This window comes from Phascolarctos cinereus, unplaced genomic scaffold, assembly GCF_003287225.1.
Source record: "Phascolarctos cinereus isolate Bilbo 61053 unplaced genomic scaffold, phaCin_HiC Scaffold_1;HRSCAF=81, whole genome shotgun sequence".
Taxonomy (NCBI): Eukaryota; Metazoa; Chordata; class Mammalia; order Diprotodontia; family Phascolarctidae; genus Phascolarctos; species Phascolarctos cinereus.
Window position 1 is genome coordinate 209624158 of NW_027555514.1, and position 15639 is coordinate 209639796.

At 43.5% G+C, this 15639-nt stretch overlaps 1 protein-coding gene across 2 annotated transcripts in view; it reads right to left on the reverse strand.

Annotated features, from left to right (window-relative positions):
* COL2A1 (collagen type II alpha 1 chain) overlaps positions 1 to 15639 on the reverse strand; it is a 48943-nt gene that overhangs the window by 11616 nt on the left and 21688 nt on the right. For both annotated transcript variants that reach the window (XM_078149088.1, XM_020977216.2), the window contains 20 exons: positions 13596 to 13694; positions 12156 to 12200; positions 11447 to 11545; positions 11038 to 11091; positions 9325 to 9432; positions 8836 to 8889; positions 8600 to 8698; positions 7885 to 7938; positions 7247 to 7345; positions 6718 to 6771; positions 5784 to 5837; positions 5301 to 5354; positions 4956 to 5009; positions 4570 to 4614; positions 4035 to 4133; positions 3654 to 3761; positions 2494 to 2547; positions 2088 to 2141; positions 1684 to 1737; positions 677 to 730 (listed from right to left, as the gene is read on the reverse strand). In XM_078149088.1, coding sequence (XP_078005214.1) covers positions 677 to 730; positions 1684 to 1737; positions 2088 to 2141; positions 2494 to 2547; positions 3654 to 3761; positions 4035 to 4133; positions 4570 to 4614; positions 4956 to 5009; positions 5301 to 5354; positions 5784 to 5837; positions 6718 to 6771; positions 7247 to 7345; positions 7885 to 7938; positions 8600 to 8698; positions 8836 to 8889; positions 9325 to 9432; positions 11038 to 11091; positions 11447 to 11545; positions 12156 to 12200; positions 13596 to 13694 — 1395 coding nt within the window. The remainder of the gene's footprint in view (positions 1 to 676; positions 731 to 1683; positions 1738 to 2087; positions 2142 to 2493; positions 2548 to 3653; positions 3762 to 4034; positions 4134 to 4569; positions 4615 to 4955; positions 5010 to 5300; positions 5355 to 5783; positions 5838 to 6717; positions 6772 to 7246; positions 7346 to 7884; positions 7939 to 8599; positions 8699 to 8835; positions 8890 to 9324; positions 9433 to 11037; positions 11092 to 11446; positions 11546 to 12155; positions 12201 to 13595; positions 13695 to 15639) is intronic.

Sequence of the window (15639 nt, forward strand, 5' to 3'; positions counted from 1 at the left end):
GTTGTGTTGTGTTGTATTGGAAAGCACACCATAGGTCCAACAAACATTAGGAGAGAGTTAGAGAGAGGGCTAAAGTTTTCTCCAAATCTTTACATCATTACCCTACCTCCTCATCCCCTACAGGTTAAGTCCAAGTCCCAGGATACACAGGCCTACTAGACCACCCACCACACCACATCCATAACAGAGAGAAAGTTAACTATAGAGGAATGATGCCATGAGGGTCAATAGGCTTTGGGTTCCATTGAAATGGGAAGATCTTATTTCATTATATAATTATCTCTATAGATCAATCCAAGAAACTGCATGAAAATCCTTCTGAAAGGCTAAGCTATCTAGACAGAAAGATAGGAAGAGCTCTATAAAAGCTCAGGGTTGAGAGAGAGAGAGAGAGAGAGAGAGAGAGAGAGAGAGAGAGAGAGAGAGAGAAAGAGGCTTGCTCTGGTTTTCCTGGCTTTGGTGTATGGTCTTGGTTGGGGGTTCTGTGCCCCCCAAAATACTCCCGGGTCTCTCCATGGAACCAGAGCTATTCTCTGGGCTTGAGAAAAGTTAATCTAACAGAGAAGAACCTAGAAAGGCCCTGGAAAGTTGATCCACATCCCATTCTGGAAGCCATAGTGAACTGAATGGCAAACACTTAGGTCCAATGATTCAATGGGTAGATGAAGTTACTTACAGGAGGACCTGCAAATCCAGCAGGGCCGGGAGGTCCAGTCTCTCCACGTTCACCCTATAACACAAGGAATCCCAGTGAGCAGGTAGATAAGCCTCCCGCAATTTGACTACCTTAGTTTCTACCCTGGGACCCAAAGACAAGGAGAGGCTGTGGCCATCTTGAAGCCCAGGCTAGCCAATGAGGGGAACCCACAAAAAAGGGAGACAGCTAATTTGGATTCAGCATCCCCCCCAGTCCTAATAAGTAGCTGTCCAAATTAGAAACCTGAAGTGTCAGATCCTATAATCTGTCAATCATGATGCTCCCTGGCACAAAATTCCATATTTGAATAAGACTTCTTGAATGTAAAAATTCCTCTGACCAGTTCCTATTTGCATTTATGTTAGTCATGAGCTCTATATTTCACTGACAGGCCCTAGGGACTAGGTTTAGGGCAGATTCTTAATCGGGGTCCATAGATCCCCAAGGGATCTGTGGACAGATCCAAGGGGTCCATGAACTTGGAAGTTTTAATATTTTGATTACTATATTTCAGGATGGTTGGTTTCTTTGTAATCTGATCTATTTTATTTTATCCATTTAAAAACACTATTCAGAGAAGGGGGGAAGAGGTTTCATCAGACTTTCAAAGGGATCCATGACACACACAAAAGTTAAGAACTCCTGGTCTAGGGTCTCTTTTAAAGGGCGTCAGAAAATAACTAAAGATTCCAGAGTCCTTTGACAAAAGAATAAATCCAGCTTCAGGAATCTACTTTTCAGCACAATGATCCTAAGCAGCAAATAGTACCATGGCCAATGAAACTCAATTATCCAGTTTTATCACATTCCTTGTCTTCCATGTTCCCACCCGGCCCGGAGAGAAGGAAAGGTGCACATTCTCTAGACAGCCTTCAGAGACCTAAGCACCAGCTAGATAGAAAAAGATTCCAGGGTGCCCAGGTGAGTGGGGGTGCTATTCTGGGTTCTGGGAGGGGTTCTTCTTAATAATAGGAATAATAACTCACGGGGGCACCACGGGCACCAGCAGTTCCAGCAGGACCAGGGGGCCCAGATTCACCCTAGAGAGAAGATAAAGAACCAGATGAAGGGAAGTGGGAAATGTACAGTCACCTTGGTACTAAGGGGAACCCTGTGATACCAACAAACACAAGACCTCAAAACAGTAGAAACCCCCATAATATAACCCAATCATTCAGTCTAATAGCCCCTGCCTAATAGTATCCCCTCCTTGGAGGTGCCCTCAGTCCACAAAGGGAGAGAAGGGTCCTAGGTGATGGGCAAGGAAACAATATATAAGTATTTAGGGAGCTTAAAATGAGAAAATACAGAGGGGAATCTCTTGATTTAGAATGTTATCTGTGGACGCTGACAACTGTTACCTGAGGGAGAGAAATTAATAACAACTCACCTTCTCGCCATTAGGGCCAGCAGGGCCAGGGGGGCCAATGGGACCAGTCAGACCCTAGGGAAAAGGAAGATAAGGTAAAGGAGGTGAGACTTTCTGGCATATTGGGACAGAATCTGGGACACAACAGAGACCCTCCATAAAGATTCAGCCACTGAACCAGTTGACTCTCCTGAACTCCCTGAATTTCATCATTTTCTCCACTCTGCTCTTCTCCATCCTAGTTCTCACCTAGAATTTTTCTGCCTCTGCTTGACCCATAGCTGGGCCTATCCACCCCAAAAGCTTTTGGACTTCTATCCTCATACCCTGGGGTTAAGTGCAAGAGACTGAGCCCCCAGGGAAAGTGTCAATCATACCCTCTGATTGTCCCTGCAATCTGCCATATGACACAATTCCCTTTACTTACTCTGCCGCCATCTTTGCCAGGAGCTCCCTCGGGGCCTTTTTCACCAACATCACCCTGAGAGGATAAAGACGAGATTTAATGGGAATTCTGGACCCCACCCACCACTTCATTGCAAATATTTTCTTAAGTTGAGTAGAGCCTGAGTACTCCCCTGCAATGTCCAGAGCCAACTTCTAGCTATGGAGATGACCAAGTTTGGAGAAGGAACCAAACAAACATTCATGGAGGAGGTCAAAGGGTCAAGGAGACTGTCCACACCAACAAGCAGGGCTGGGTTAGTCTGTCCTGGAAGAGCTTTATTTCCAGCTGATAAGGGAGCCCTGTCCTTTGCTTAATTGGAAAGAGCGCAATGAAACGGAAAGAAGATAGGAGAGAAGAGGCTGAGAACCTCTTAAAGACTATGGGCAGTAATCTGTAAAGCAAATCTAGGGAGCAAAGGAAAGGGACTATTTTTAGGGTAGAGGCAACAATGAGGAGGATGTTTATTTGGGGCAGAGGGAAGTGGTATCATGAAGCATGGAGCCATAGAAAGATGTGTATGAGCACCATATGTGCCTCAAGGAGGGAAGAAGGTATGGAAGTAGAAAGGGACACGTGATTATTGGGGCACAGGGCCTCGTCCTTAGTTCATCAAGAAGACGGGGAAGAGGGAGAGTAGCAAAGGGAAAGCTTCTGGAAACCAAGGACACAATGCAATAATCTGGATCATGGTCAACAACAAGAGGAGAGGGAAAGTACTTCTGTTCAGGGAAGTTCTAATTGTATAGCTCCCAGAGGTCATTCCTTTCCCTGAGGATCTCCAGGTCCTTCAAAGGGGGAGGAGCATCATTACTTGGATCCCAAAGTCAGAGAAATTGGTCTGAGCTCATACACCCATACACTCACGCACTCAATACAGATTCGTGTTCAAGTGGGCATAATAAGCCAAATGTCCTGACTCCTAGACTCCTATCCTAATCACCAGACTCAGTCTGGGGCCACTGAGCCATTCACCAAGTTGTGATGTTGGGAAGCTGCCATTCTAGACCATTACAATTCCCTCCACTTCCCAATAATGGGCTTCCCTGAGTATATTTAAGAACAATGCAAGGACATGATCTAGAATGTGATGGGATGGATGGAGAGTGGAGCTATATTCATGCTTGAGAACTGGTACTTACTCTGTCTCCCTTTGGCCCAGCAATACCAGCTGCACCTCTCTCACCAGGCATTCCTTGCAGACCTGGGGGACCTTGAGCACCATTAGGGCCAGCTGGACCAGTAGCACCCTAATTGAAGAGAAAGAGTTTGTGACGCAAAACATCAACAATCAGGCTCCAAGGGCAGGAAGGTCTTTTCCTTCCCTTTCTCCCACATGTGTCCATATAGTCTTCTCTGCCCATACTACTTTTTCCCCATCTATCCCTTTCTATTCTTTCCAGCTCTCTATCCTTTATGGACTCTTCTCCATCATTTCCTCTAGAAGGTAGAAGCAGAGTCTTTGCAACATCGCAGGGCAAACATGACAAGGCCATGCCCCCAAATCCTCAGGACCCACTTACTTTAGGACCATCAGTGCCAGGAGTCCCAGGGAGACCTCGGGCACCCTGTAGACCTTGAGCACCAGGAGAGCCACGTTCACCTGGGAAACCACGTTCGCCCTGTGGTAGAGGAAATCAAAGAAAGATCAAGGGATAGAACATAATTAGGGACATCAGGGCAGCTAGGTGGCACAGTGAATGGAGCACTGGCCCTGGATTCAGGAGTACCTGAATTCAAATCCAGCCTCAGACACATAACACTCACTAGGTATGATCTGGGCAAATCACTTAACCCCAATTGCCTCACCAAAAAAGAAAAAAAAAAGAATTAGGGACATCACCTCCATTACAAGGGGTGAAGGAGGGTTAGTAGAGATAAGGATGGGGGAGATCAGTTAACCAATATAGCATTAATCAAGAAAGAAGAACAGACTTGGAGGGACTGAGAAGAATTTTTGATTAAGAGTAGGATAAAGGAAAGGGCAAGTCCCAGGAAGATAGCCCAGAAATGGCCAGGGCTATGCTATAATGTAACCCAACTAGATATCATACTTACTCTGGGACCCACAAGGCCAGGAGCACCAGCTTCACCAGGAACACCCTGGGAAAACAGAAGGATGTAAGATGGGGAAGAAGTTTCCAGAAGTCATCAGGGGTGGGTGCCCAGGCAATAGTTTGCTTTGGGGCCCAAAGAGGCAGACCCTAACAGTGTGATGAGCTCAGGGAAAGTGGGGAAGTATTGTTAGCCTGGGAACCTCAGGCTACATTACTTGCCACTGTATGGAAGGGATGCTAGCTTGTCTTAATCAAATGGGTTTTTGATAGAATTCTCAGTAGAGAGCACCTTTAGGGTACATATCTCCATTCTACATGTCTTGTTGGGAGTACAAAGAATATCAAAAGAGTCATTTCCCTCCAGATGAGTAGGTTGTAGACACTCACCTGATCACCTGGTTTTCCACCTTCACCTGGAGGGCCAGGAGGGCCAGGAAGTCCCTAGAAGCCAAAGAGAAACATATTAAATACAGGATGAAGGAGTGACTTGGCCCTAACAGCAATACGTGGTCTTTCCACCTGCATCCTTGGCTCAGACTTGGTCTCAGAAAGAAGTAACAAAGGATAAATATTCTAAGAGCCTAGGATGGAGTGACAGGCTTATCCTCCATTCCTTCCACTTAGCAGCCAGTAGGTGCTGCTTTCTCCCTCTGACAGTGTACACCATGGTCCAGAAGCAACCCTTATCTAATCCATTCCTGCCTTGGGAAAAAGAATGAATCTGGCACTTACCTGGAAGCCAGACGGTCCAGGAGCACCCTGCTCACCCCTCTCACCAGCAGGACCCTGAAGGAGATAAGAGAAATAGTAAATAGAATTGCACTAGTGAACAGCTGGGAGTCACAAAAGAAGGGGTCCTCAAGTAAAGAATACAGCAAGAAACTATAGAAATCATGAAATTCCTAGACTTTTCAACATTGGGGGCACATGTATGTATGGTATGTATACCACACACCAAGAGGAAGCTGCAATTCTCCCTATTTAGTAGCTTATACTACTGGCAACCTTGATAGGAATTCAGAGCAGGCTGATGGTTCATGCTCTATCCACTCCCCAATAGCCATGTGTGGTGCGCTTGATATTAACTTAGAACTTAAATGTCTGGGAACTGTCCAGGTCAAAATCTGCTAACATTTCTAGATGGACTGAGGCACTTTCTGCCTCTGGGCATCAAACCCAACACCCAGGTCCATGAGAGATTAGGCAAGTGCTTACCGCTGGTCCAGGGGGTCCTGAGGCACCTGTTTCACCATCTTTGCCAGGAAGACCCTAAAAAAAAGAAAGAAAGAAAAGCCAGTGTAGTGAGCTCAGGTGACTTCAAGAAACATTCCTTCTTCTGTTTATCTAGCATTCTAATTTCAGGTTCCAGGATATTTTCTCCATCTCCATTCTCTCCACAAGTCTTTTTTTTTTAACAATTCCATGAATATTCCACTTTCCAATAGCATAGAAATACACTCATCCTTAAACTTCCTGGTTTCTCAGCATCCTTTATATCAACCCATATTTTTCAACTCTCTCTCTTTCTGCCTCTACTTCCATCCCTTCTTTGAACTTCAACGTATCTATGTGGTGTCCTTCCCAATTCCACTTCTGTCTCTTTCTTCTGTCATATTATTGGAATTAATTCTCATGCACACTCATTTCTTTTCACATTGCTGGGCTTTCAATATCTTTCCCTAATCTTCATATCCCTCTCCCAACATGAAGAAGTATAAATGCCTATCCAATCCACCATCTCAAAGTAGCCAAAGGTTAAAGCCTATATCCTTCATCAGCTTCCTCTGGGATCCACCACAATTTGGGGCTCAGTAAAAAATAATCAACCAATGGGGCAGCTAGGTGGCTCAGTGGATAGAGAACTGGCCCTGGATTCATAGGACCTGAGTTCAAATCCAGCCTCAGACACATAACTCTTACTAGCTGTGTGACCCTGGGCAAGTCACTTAACCTCATTGCCTAGCCCCCCCCCCCAAAAATGAAAAAATAATCAACCAATGACTAGAATGAAAGATGCCATCTCAATGTGTTCCTTTCTTGAGAGTGACGTTTATTAAAATGTTTTCTCCAATATTCCCTCTTGGCCTTCCTAGGCTCACAGCTTCTGTGGAGGTGTAGGGATAGCTGTGATCAAAGGGAGTGTAATTACCCTTAGTCCAGGAGCACCAGGTAATCCCTTCTCACCAGCCTTGCCAGCTTCTCCCTAGTGGAAAGAAAACACAGTTTTGTAGTTAGGTGGCCAAAGCAATTTGGACAAGTAGAGTCCTTGGGAAACTGATTGGGGAACAACATTCCCCCAAAAGGCAATTAGGTGGCAGATTGAGGATGAAGCACATTGCCAATTCCATGTCCAGTTTGAGGTAAGAAATAGATTGCGATTGTCCAAAAACTTCCCACCATATTGCAATGTCATGCCCAAGACCATTGAAAATTAAAACTGACTTTGAGGGCAGGTAGTTCTAAGGAGAATTGTGTTTCACCAGACCTTGGGTACTTCGGCATCATGTAGCATAGAGCTTATTGAAGGTACAACATGAAGGCTAGCATTACACACAACACTGAGACTTATGTCTCTTATTAATCTAAGACTAGCAGTTCATGAATTAGAAATGGCAATGAACACAAGATGGGAGGGCTAATATCACATACAGGAGGGGAAAAGGCAAGATATGACTTACATTGGCACCTTTAGGACCAGGGAATCCCATGACACCAGGCTGCCCACGAGCTCCCTGAGGTCCTGGAGGCCCAGGGCGACCATCTTCACCAGGGGCTCCCTGAAAGAAAGGAAATCAATTTCAGACACTAGAGACTGTCACTCCAAGTCTATGTATACAGAAGCAGGTAAGAGTCAAGAACTTGCATTAGCAATATCTAACCATAAAGTGGTCAGCGTAAGACTTTTCTAGTTTCAAAAAGATTATATTAACCATGTACTGGAGTGCTTGCCTCATAAACCCTGATCTAGAAAGAAAAACTCTTGGGTTTTCTCCTTCCCCAAGAAAAGGGACAATTTCTTTGGAGCAACATATTTTCAATGCTAATTAGCTTCTTCATGGCCCACATACTCCATTCAATATACAATACCTTGCTCCCAAAGTCCCAATAAATAAGTCTCAAATATACTACCCACAAGGGTCTTACCAGCCACAATAGTCTATTATAATCCGTACCCTTCTCCACCCCAAATCACCCATACCTAACTTGTCAATCCCTGTCCTACCAACATTCCCAAACATACTTTCTCTTGACATACATCATTCTTCTTTCCTATCCTTCAGTCATCAGCCCCCCAAAATAAGAGCATTTAACTCACAGAAGGACCGACTTTGCCTTGAGGTCCAGCATCACCAGGGCGACCAGTTAGACCCTGCATACAGGAAAGAAAAATGACATCAAGAGGGCTGAGTGAGATGATGTTTCCCCTTCATTAGTTCACATGCTACTTCAGGGTCTGTCCTTCCTACAATCTTGGGAGAGAATGGTCATAAGGGACAAGAGGAGAAGTGCAAGAGGAGAATGAGGATAATATTTCTGGTTCTGAGGTAATTAGTCATAAGATCCAAATGGGGCAAAGAAGGAATAGGTGGCAAGGCCAGAGTCCAAAAGAATGAGCACCTGACTCCAATATCCTTCTTAGAATGGAAGGGGCCCACAGCCTAGAGTCAGATCCAGAGTCACCCCCGGATGCCAGCTCTTGATGCTAGAGTTATGTGTTCCTTACTCTCTATTGCTTAGCATCACCCAGAGACCTTGGAGAGCAGATCCTTCCTGCAAAAGGATATGGAAGTGGGCAGGGAAAGGAATTCTAGTATTATACATGTGACCCCACAGACTTGAAAGAAGCAAACTGTTCCATTTTATTGGGTCCTTCCTACAATTACTATGGCACTGGTCACCTTTTCTGGCCTTTGCTGTGTTACAAGTGTCCAACAAAGCTCTCTTCACAGGGGTCTTTGTCTCTGATACATGGGTATGGAAGTCATATCTGTGTCTTAGAAACATCTGTCCAAAGAGGTTGGTGAACTTACTCTAGCTCCAGGGAGGCCAGGTTCTCCAGGACGGCCGGGGTCACCATTGGCTCCTTTGGGACCACCAAGACCACTGGGTCCACGCTCACCAGGGGCTCCCTGTCCAAGGGGAGGTAAAAAAGAGAGGAAATTAGTAGGAGACCCATATAACATCCAGACTGGGGCCAAAGCAGAGAGCCCTAAGTGGGAAACAAGTTCCGGGGCTAGACCCATAAGTTTCAGGAGAAAATGTTTACCTTGGGACCTGCCAGACCATCCTGACCTGGGAAACCACGGTTGCCAGGAGCACCCTGGGAAGAAAGAAGAAAAGGTGAAAAAGTAAGACCAGACCTTGCTTAGGTCAATGTAACTAGAGAGTATCTCCTTTACCTGCCCACAAACAAAGTTCTTTGGACTTCTGTCTTATTAGGGATGGAGTAGGGTAAGGTGTTAAAAATAACACCCTGAGCCTACTCCTTACCTCATTTTGAAGGAGTCCAAAGGGTTTTATGTGTATTATCACATGTAGGACATAGAATGGGGCAGGAATCATTATCTTCAGCTTTTGTCATGGGAAAGGGAATAAAGGGGAGATTGATTACCAGAGAGGTCAAGGGGATTTGCCTAAGGACACACAGAGTAAGTCCCTGTTGAGGCCAGTATTAGGAACCAACTCTCTAGCTGTCAGTCAGATGTCTTTTTAGCCACATCTTACCATTAGCTTGAGGAAGGGCAGATCTACTTACTCTCTCTCCAGGAGGACCCACAGGTCCGGCAGCACCAGGCTCTCCACGGGCACCTCGCTTGCCTTCTTCACCAGCTGGACCAGGGGGTCCCTGGGGTCCAGCAGGACCCTGAGGAGAAAGCACAAAAGAAAAGTCTGCTAAGAAGATGTTCTGATGAAATTCATCCCTGGGAGAAGATGATTTAACTGGTAGAGACCCTTTCCTGGATTGGAGCTTGACACAGAGGGACATAGGATAGTTCTATGATATGCGTGGTGGCCAGAAACAAATCCAAAGGTTCAATCTATATAGAGTAGCAGAGCTGAAGAAGGCCAAAGTCAAAGTCTACTAAGACACTGTTGACCCTGGATATCAAAGAGGAAGAGAAAGCATTTAGAAAAACAAGGTTATAAAGTAAAAAGTAAAACAATAAACCAAAGTTAGGAAAGGATCTCTGGAAATTACAGGAAGCCTGCATGGCACTAGCCCCATCTACACAAGGGTATCACAGTGGGAGGTCAAGACCAAGTGTTACAGATAAGCCATTGTCTGTGATTCCATTTACTCAGTTCATAGGCTACAGTACGAAATCTGAGCCAGACATGAGGTGAGGTGCCTTAGCTCAGAAGTGTTAAACAGATTGCCCACTGGCTATATTGTTGCTAGTTGAGTATAGCCTGAACCAGACTAAAATATAATTGGAAAATATTTAACAACATAAATAAAAATATGATAGAACATAGATAATGTTAATATGTGGTTTTCTAAATCAATTTGAACAAAGGTCTTGTGATTCTAAGACAATGATAAACACATTCAGTGCATTGAGTTTCCTGTAACAGATACCCACATAGACAGGCTAATTCCTCCATTCCAGAAAACCCTCACTTCTCCTCTCCAGTTTGAATAAATTAGACTAGATCATCTAGAATATAGACGGCTCTAGGTAGTCAGATATGGAACTCAAAAATCTCCATCTACCCTATTTTGTTTAGGGTTCCCTATTTCTAGATTTCCAGGAAATATTTTGGTAATGGGATCATAGAATCTAAGTCAGGAAGGGACCTCAGAGTTTGTCCAACTTGAACTTGATTGAAGAATTCCTTCTATAGCATGCTCTAAACTAATCATCTAGCCTCCAATGGAAGACCTCTCATGGCAGAAGAGGTTATGACCTCTCAAGACAATCAACTCTACTCCTGAATACAGCACTAGTTGCTAAGTTTTTCTTTATATCAAGCCTAAAGCTGCTTCTCTGCAACTTGTGTTTCTACCTTTTAAGACCAAGTAGAATAACTCTAAACCCTTTATGCTATCCCATAACAGGCCTTCAGGAGCCTAAAGATAGCTATCATCTCCCTCCTGAGTCCTCTGATCTCTATTTGCAGTACTCTTTACTTCCCTCACCATTCTGATTTTCCCCCTAAAGAGCAGGGATATGTCCAAAGGTCAAGCATAGGGCAAACTTTATCTTTGCCCTTTCCTCCTGGCACCAGGAAAAACTTAAATCAATAACACCATTCACCCAAGAACTTAGCCTGTGGTAAAGAATTCATCTGTGGTAAAGGACCATCTTCCTGACCTTACTAAATAGTCCCGAGAAAAGGAATATGTCTCTCAGGTAATTGGATAGTCTAAGGCCAAGGATATGAGCTCTGAGCTGAATAGACTAGTTCCAAGACAGGGAGAGCAGCAAAGAAAAATAAACCTAAGGCTTCAGTCCCAGATACTTACAGTTTCTCCCTTGGGGCCGTGTTCACCTTTGAAGCCAGCAATGCCAGGTTCTCCCTGAAGGAAGAGAAAGAAAGCTTCTCATTCGTAACTCTGTCCACTATAAAGGAAAATAGGGTGTGTGTGTGTGTGTGTGTGTGTGTGTGTGTGTGTGTGTGTGTGTGTGTGTGTGTGTGTGTAAGCCACTGGTGATACAAAGAAGAGAAGACCTATGATTCAGTAATGTGGAAAGGCAGGTCAGGTCTGACTAAAGATTGTAAGATAGTAAATTTAGGACTGTAAGGAATCGTAACGGTCATCTAATCCAAACTCCTCACTTTTTACAGATGAAGAAACTGATTCAGGATGGGATGCTCTGTGAGCCAGGGACAAGGGAAGCCCTTTAGACTCAACGTAAGCTTGAGGCCCTTACCGTTTGACCTTTAGGACCTAGAGGGCCAGTTGCACCTTGGGGACCAGGAGGACCACGAGGACCAGGAAAGCCTGGGGCACCAGCAATTCCAGGAGCACCCTGTCAATATCAAGCAAAGAGTAGTCAAGAGAAAGGGGGTTGTATGCTCCACTCCAAGGGCTTTGGAGTGTGAAATTAGAGGGAATTTGTGAATGACAGCAGGACTGCCATCTTCTTCCCTTGTTCCCTCTTCCATCTCTGCTCACTCCCCTATAGTACTGCTTAAGATTGGAATAGCTATATGGACTCATGTACCAAATTCACCTCCCTGCTCTCTGGAAGGGAACATTAAAAGGTTACCTTCTCTGGAAGATTCACCCTGAATAAAGGATGCAGAAATGAGGAACTCATAACCCTCCAGGCATGATTAGCTCATCACTGCCCAAGCTTTCAATTTTTTTTTAAAGCAGTGATCACAGTCACAAGTTCCAAAAAATTAAATCAGATAAAGGAAGTCCCTTATAGGGTGAACAATATGCAATAGAACTCTCTCATCTCCTTAGGTTATAATTTTAAAGAAAGCAAGTATTCAGCTCTGAATCCCTTCCCTGAGAGAGCCTTTCCTTGGTCCCTCCTGTGTCTTCTCACTACTCAGAGATCGCTAGACTATGCTCATCCTAAGGCAATAAAACCATATTGGAAAGGAGAAAGGCCAGGGGGCAACACTTACCGCAGATCCTTTGGCTCCAGGGATCCCATCAGCTCCAGGGTTGCCCTAAAAACAGAGAGGCTTTATTGGAGCAGCAGAAAAAGAACCTCACTTCCCAGTTCATTGGTAGGTTAATTGTTAGGCTGAGGACTGGTGCTGTCCTCAAAATAATAAATAACTTCATTAAAGATAACTTTAAATTGAAAAAATAGATAACTTTAAGTTGCTGATTACTTCCAAGAGAAGACTAGGGTTGAAATAAGGATGGCTCAGGAGCAAAAATGGGGAGAATGAATCTAGAGGGCTTGGACGGAAGGAAAACTTCTGAGATTATGACTCATTAGGAGGTGAAGGAATAAAGGCAATCCAATTCCATCTCATTTGCAGTGAAGTGTAGGAGTATGAAAGACAAAAGCCAGTGAAATCTTAGAACCTGGGGTAGTCTTCACTTAAGGAAGAGAGTAAGAGGAACAGAAGCCTTGGACCCACTGAAGTAATCTCTCAATCACCAAGCATTTATTAGGTATCTATTGTGTAGTAAGCATTATACTAAGTGATGGAGGGGAATGCCAAATAAAATGAACTAGTTTCTGAGTCCAGAGAGATTGCTTTTTATCCAGAGGCAATATGTGCAGATATAAATATATACAAAATAAATATCAGGTAAAGGGGGTGGGGCATTAAAAACTAGATATGGGAAAGTCTCATTTAGGAGTGTTTGAACTAAGATTTCAAGAAAATGTGATGTTCTAAGAGGCAGGTATGAGGAAAGAGTGCATTCTAGGCATGGGTAATGTGTCTGCTGCAGAGATAGGAGATGGAATGTTGTATGATGAACAACTAGTTTGCACAAAATGAAGAATGTAGGAAGCAGAATAATAAATAATATGCCTGGAAAGGTAGGTTGAGGCTAGGTTATAAATGTTAAACAGAGGAGTCTCTATTTGATTATTATAGAATTATTGTATAGTTATTATATAATGTTAGGGAGTTATTGGCGTTTATTGAACAGGGGGGTGATGTGGTCCTATCTATGCTTTAGGAATATCACTTTGGCAACTAGGTGGAGAATGAATTAGCAAAGGAAGAGACCGAAAGTAAAGCGATCAATTAGGAGGCTATTGCAATGGTCCAGGTGAAAGGTAACAAGAGCCTGAACTAGGATGGATGAATGAAGATAGACAGAACAAATGTAAGAGATGTTGTGGAGACAGAATTTTATCCTTCTCCTGCCTATGTGTTCTTCTACTTGGTAACACCTTTTCCAATATTTCCTAAGGGTTATGGATTTCTATTTTCTGGATAGGGGATTAACCTTAGAGAGTTGGGGAATGAGTAGGTCCTAATTTGATTTCCTGTTGTTGCCGGCAGCCTCCACACTGTCTTCTGCACCCCTCTTCCACAGGGCCAACCCCTTATCCCTCCCAAGACCATTTATGCTGGAGAACAGTTGGCACTTACAGAGGCTCCTGCAGGCCCAGGAGACCCAGGAGTGCCAGATTCACCTCTAGGACCTTGAGCACCTTCAGGACCACGGGCACCAGTAGGACCAGCTTCTCCCTAAAAAGTGAAGAATACAGACATTAGTAAAATGAAGGGAACAAGAGAAGGAAACTAGTCACCAAGTTAGTAAGTAAAGTTTATATGCCAGTTACATGCAGATTAAGAAACTCCAGGTCCTATATAAATACAAATACATACACACCTACATGTTCACAAATGTGTACCCAACCATGCACACATATGCATATCTGTGTGCCTATACCTGTGTCTACACATGCCTGTATACATTCATAAACAAAAAAATGACCACCAATTAACATTCTTGAATTTGTAGTGGGCCTCCTTAGCTCAGCAATCTGCTGTTCTTGAGAGGACATATTAGGCCAGAAACTATAGACTTCGGATATATAATTTTCAAGAGGCAAAAAAATTAAAAAAAATTCATAAAAGCTGAAGCCACAAGAGGTAGGATGTCTGCTTCTTCCACTCCAGCTATTTCATGACAAATTTCTTCTTTCTCTGAGACATCCTGGTCATTCTAGACCAGGGCTTCTTAAACTTCTTCCACTCAAGACCCCTTTGTGCTTCTTAAACTGTGGGTCTCAACCTTATACGGAGTCAGACCCCTTCTGCGTTGTGAACAGCCACAGGAGAGTACTACAACTAGAAGTTATGGCAATAGTAACTGGGTTACTCCATCATCATCATCATCATCATCATCATCAAAGTTTAAGCTGAAAAGGCTGTTGACCCTCTAGGTCATTTAGCCTTCTCCTAATGCCACAGCTGACCTCATAAAATCCATTTCCCTAAGGTAGAGTTAGAGTGATTCCAGTACTGCTCAGAGTCCTAGATGAAACTTATTTGGGGTAAACCTGGCTGCTGAAGTAAAGACCCTCTCAGCTTAGAGGGTCTGATTACACATACCCTAGAGCAGTCTAGTCTGGGTGGATTCTCAGGCTTCTGCCAAGGTCAGTCCCTGGCAATCCAATATAAAACAAACCTACTTTTTCTGTGACTTATACTTTGTTCCTGAAGATTACAATTTTTTAACATGTTTGTTAAAAACAAAGTCATTCATGGAGTGAGGCAGGGCATTAACTTGAAGCGAGGGCAAAGGCTGCTCAAGTTTCTGGATTTGGCTTTTCCTCTTCCCAGAACTTTCTTATCTTCCATTTACAATCATTTTTTTGTAAAGGTCAAGTGCCTTCACCTTCTTCTGTCCCTCTTCACAGTGGCTCTCCTTCACCTGGCTCCCAGGGCCTCAGCTACTGTCTGGTTGCCATGGAAACCCCAAGAGGGAAAAGCAACCTGATTCCAGTTGACCGCATTCATCTCTTGGCCTAAACTCAGCAAGTTTTCCAGGAAATTTCACACTGGACTCTCTGCTGAGTCACAGAGACCTTTCCCTGAGCTGTAATCTCCCACAAGCCTCTATTAATCCTCTGAAAAACTCTATTAAAAACACTTTGAAAGGTTTGTTTGTTTGTTTTTTCAGGGAGGGTAGGGAGGGGTAGGGAGGACATGGGAATGGGGTAGAGACAGTGAAACAAAAAAGAAAAAAGTGTCAATAAAACATTTAAAAATATAAAGAGCCATCAGGAAGAGACAGGAAAAAATAATTGCTTTCAAAGTAAATAGAGAATGCATAAAATATTTGGGGTGCTACCTACCAAGATACATACAAGAATTATATGAATACAATTTTAAAAATAATCTTTAGAGAAATGAAGACAGATCTAAATAAATGAAGAAATATTAATTGATCACATCTGGACTGTGCCAATATCATAAAAATTATTACCTAAATTAATATAACTAACAGATTCAGTGCCATATCAATCTAACTAACAAAGTTTGTGTAAGTAGAAAAATAATAACAAAATTCATCTGGTGTAGCTAGTGGTCAAGAATCTCAAAAGAATAAAAAAAAAAGTGAGAAGAGGAGTTTGGCAGTACCAGAGCTCAAACAGTAATACATGCAACTTTGGTACTGTTTAAA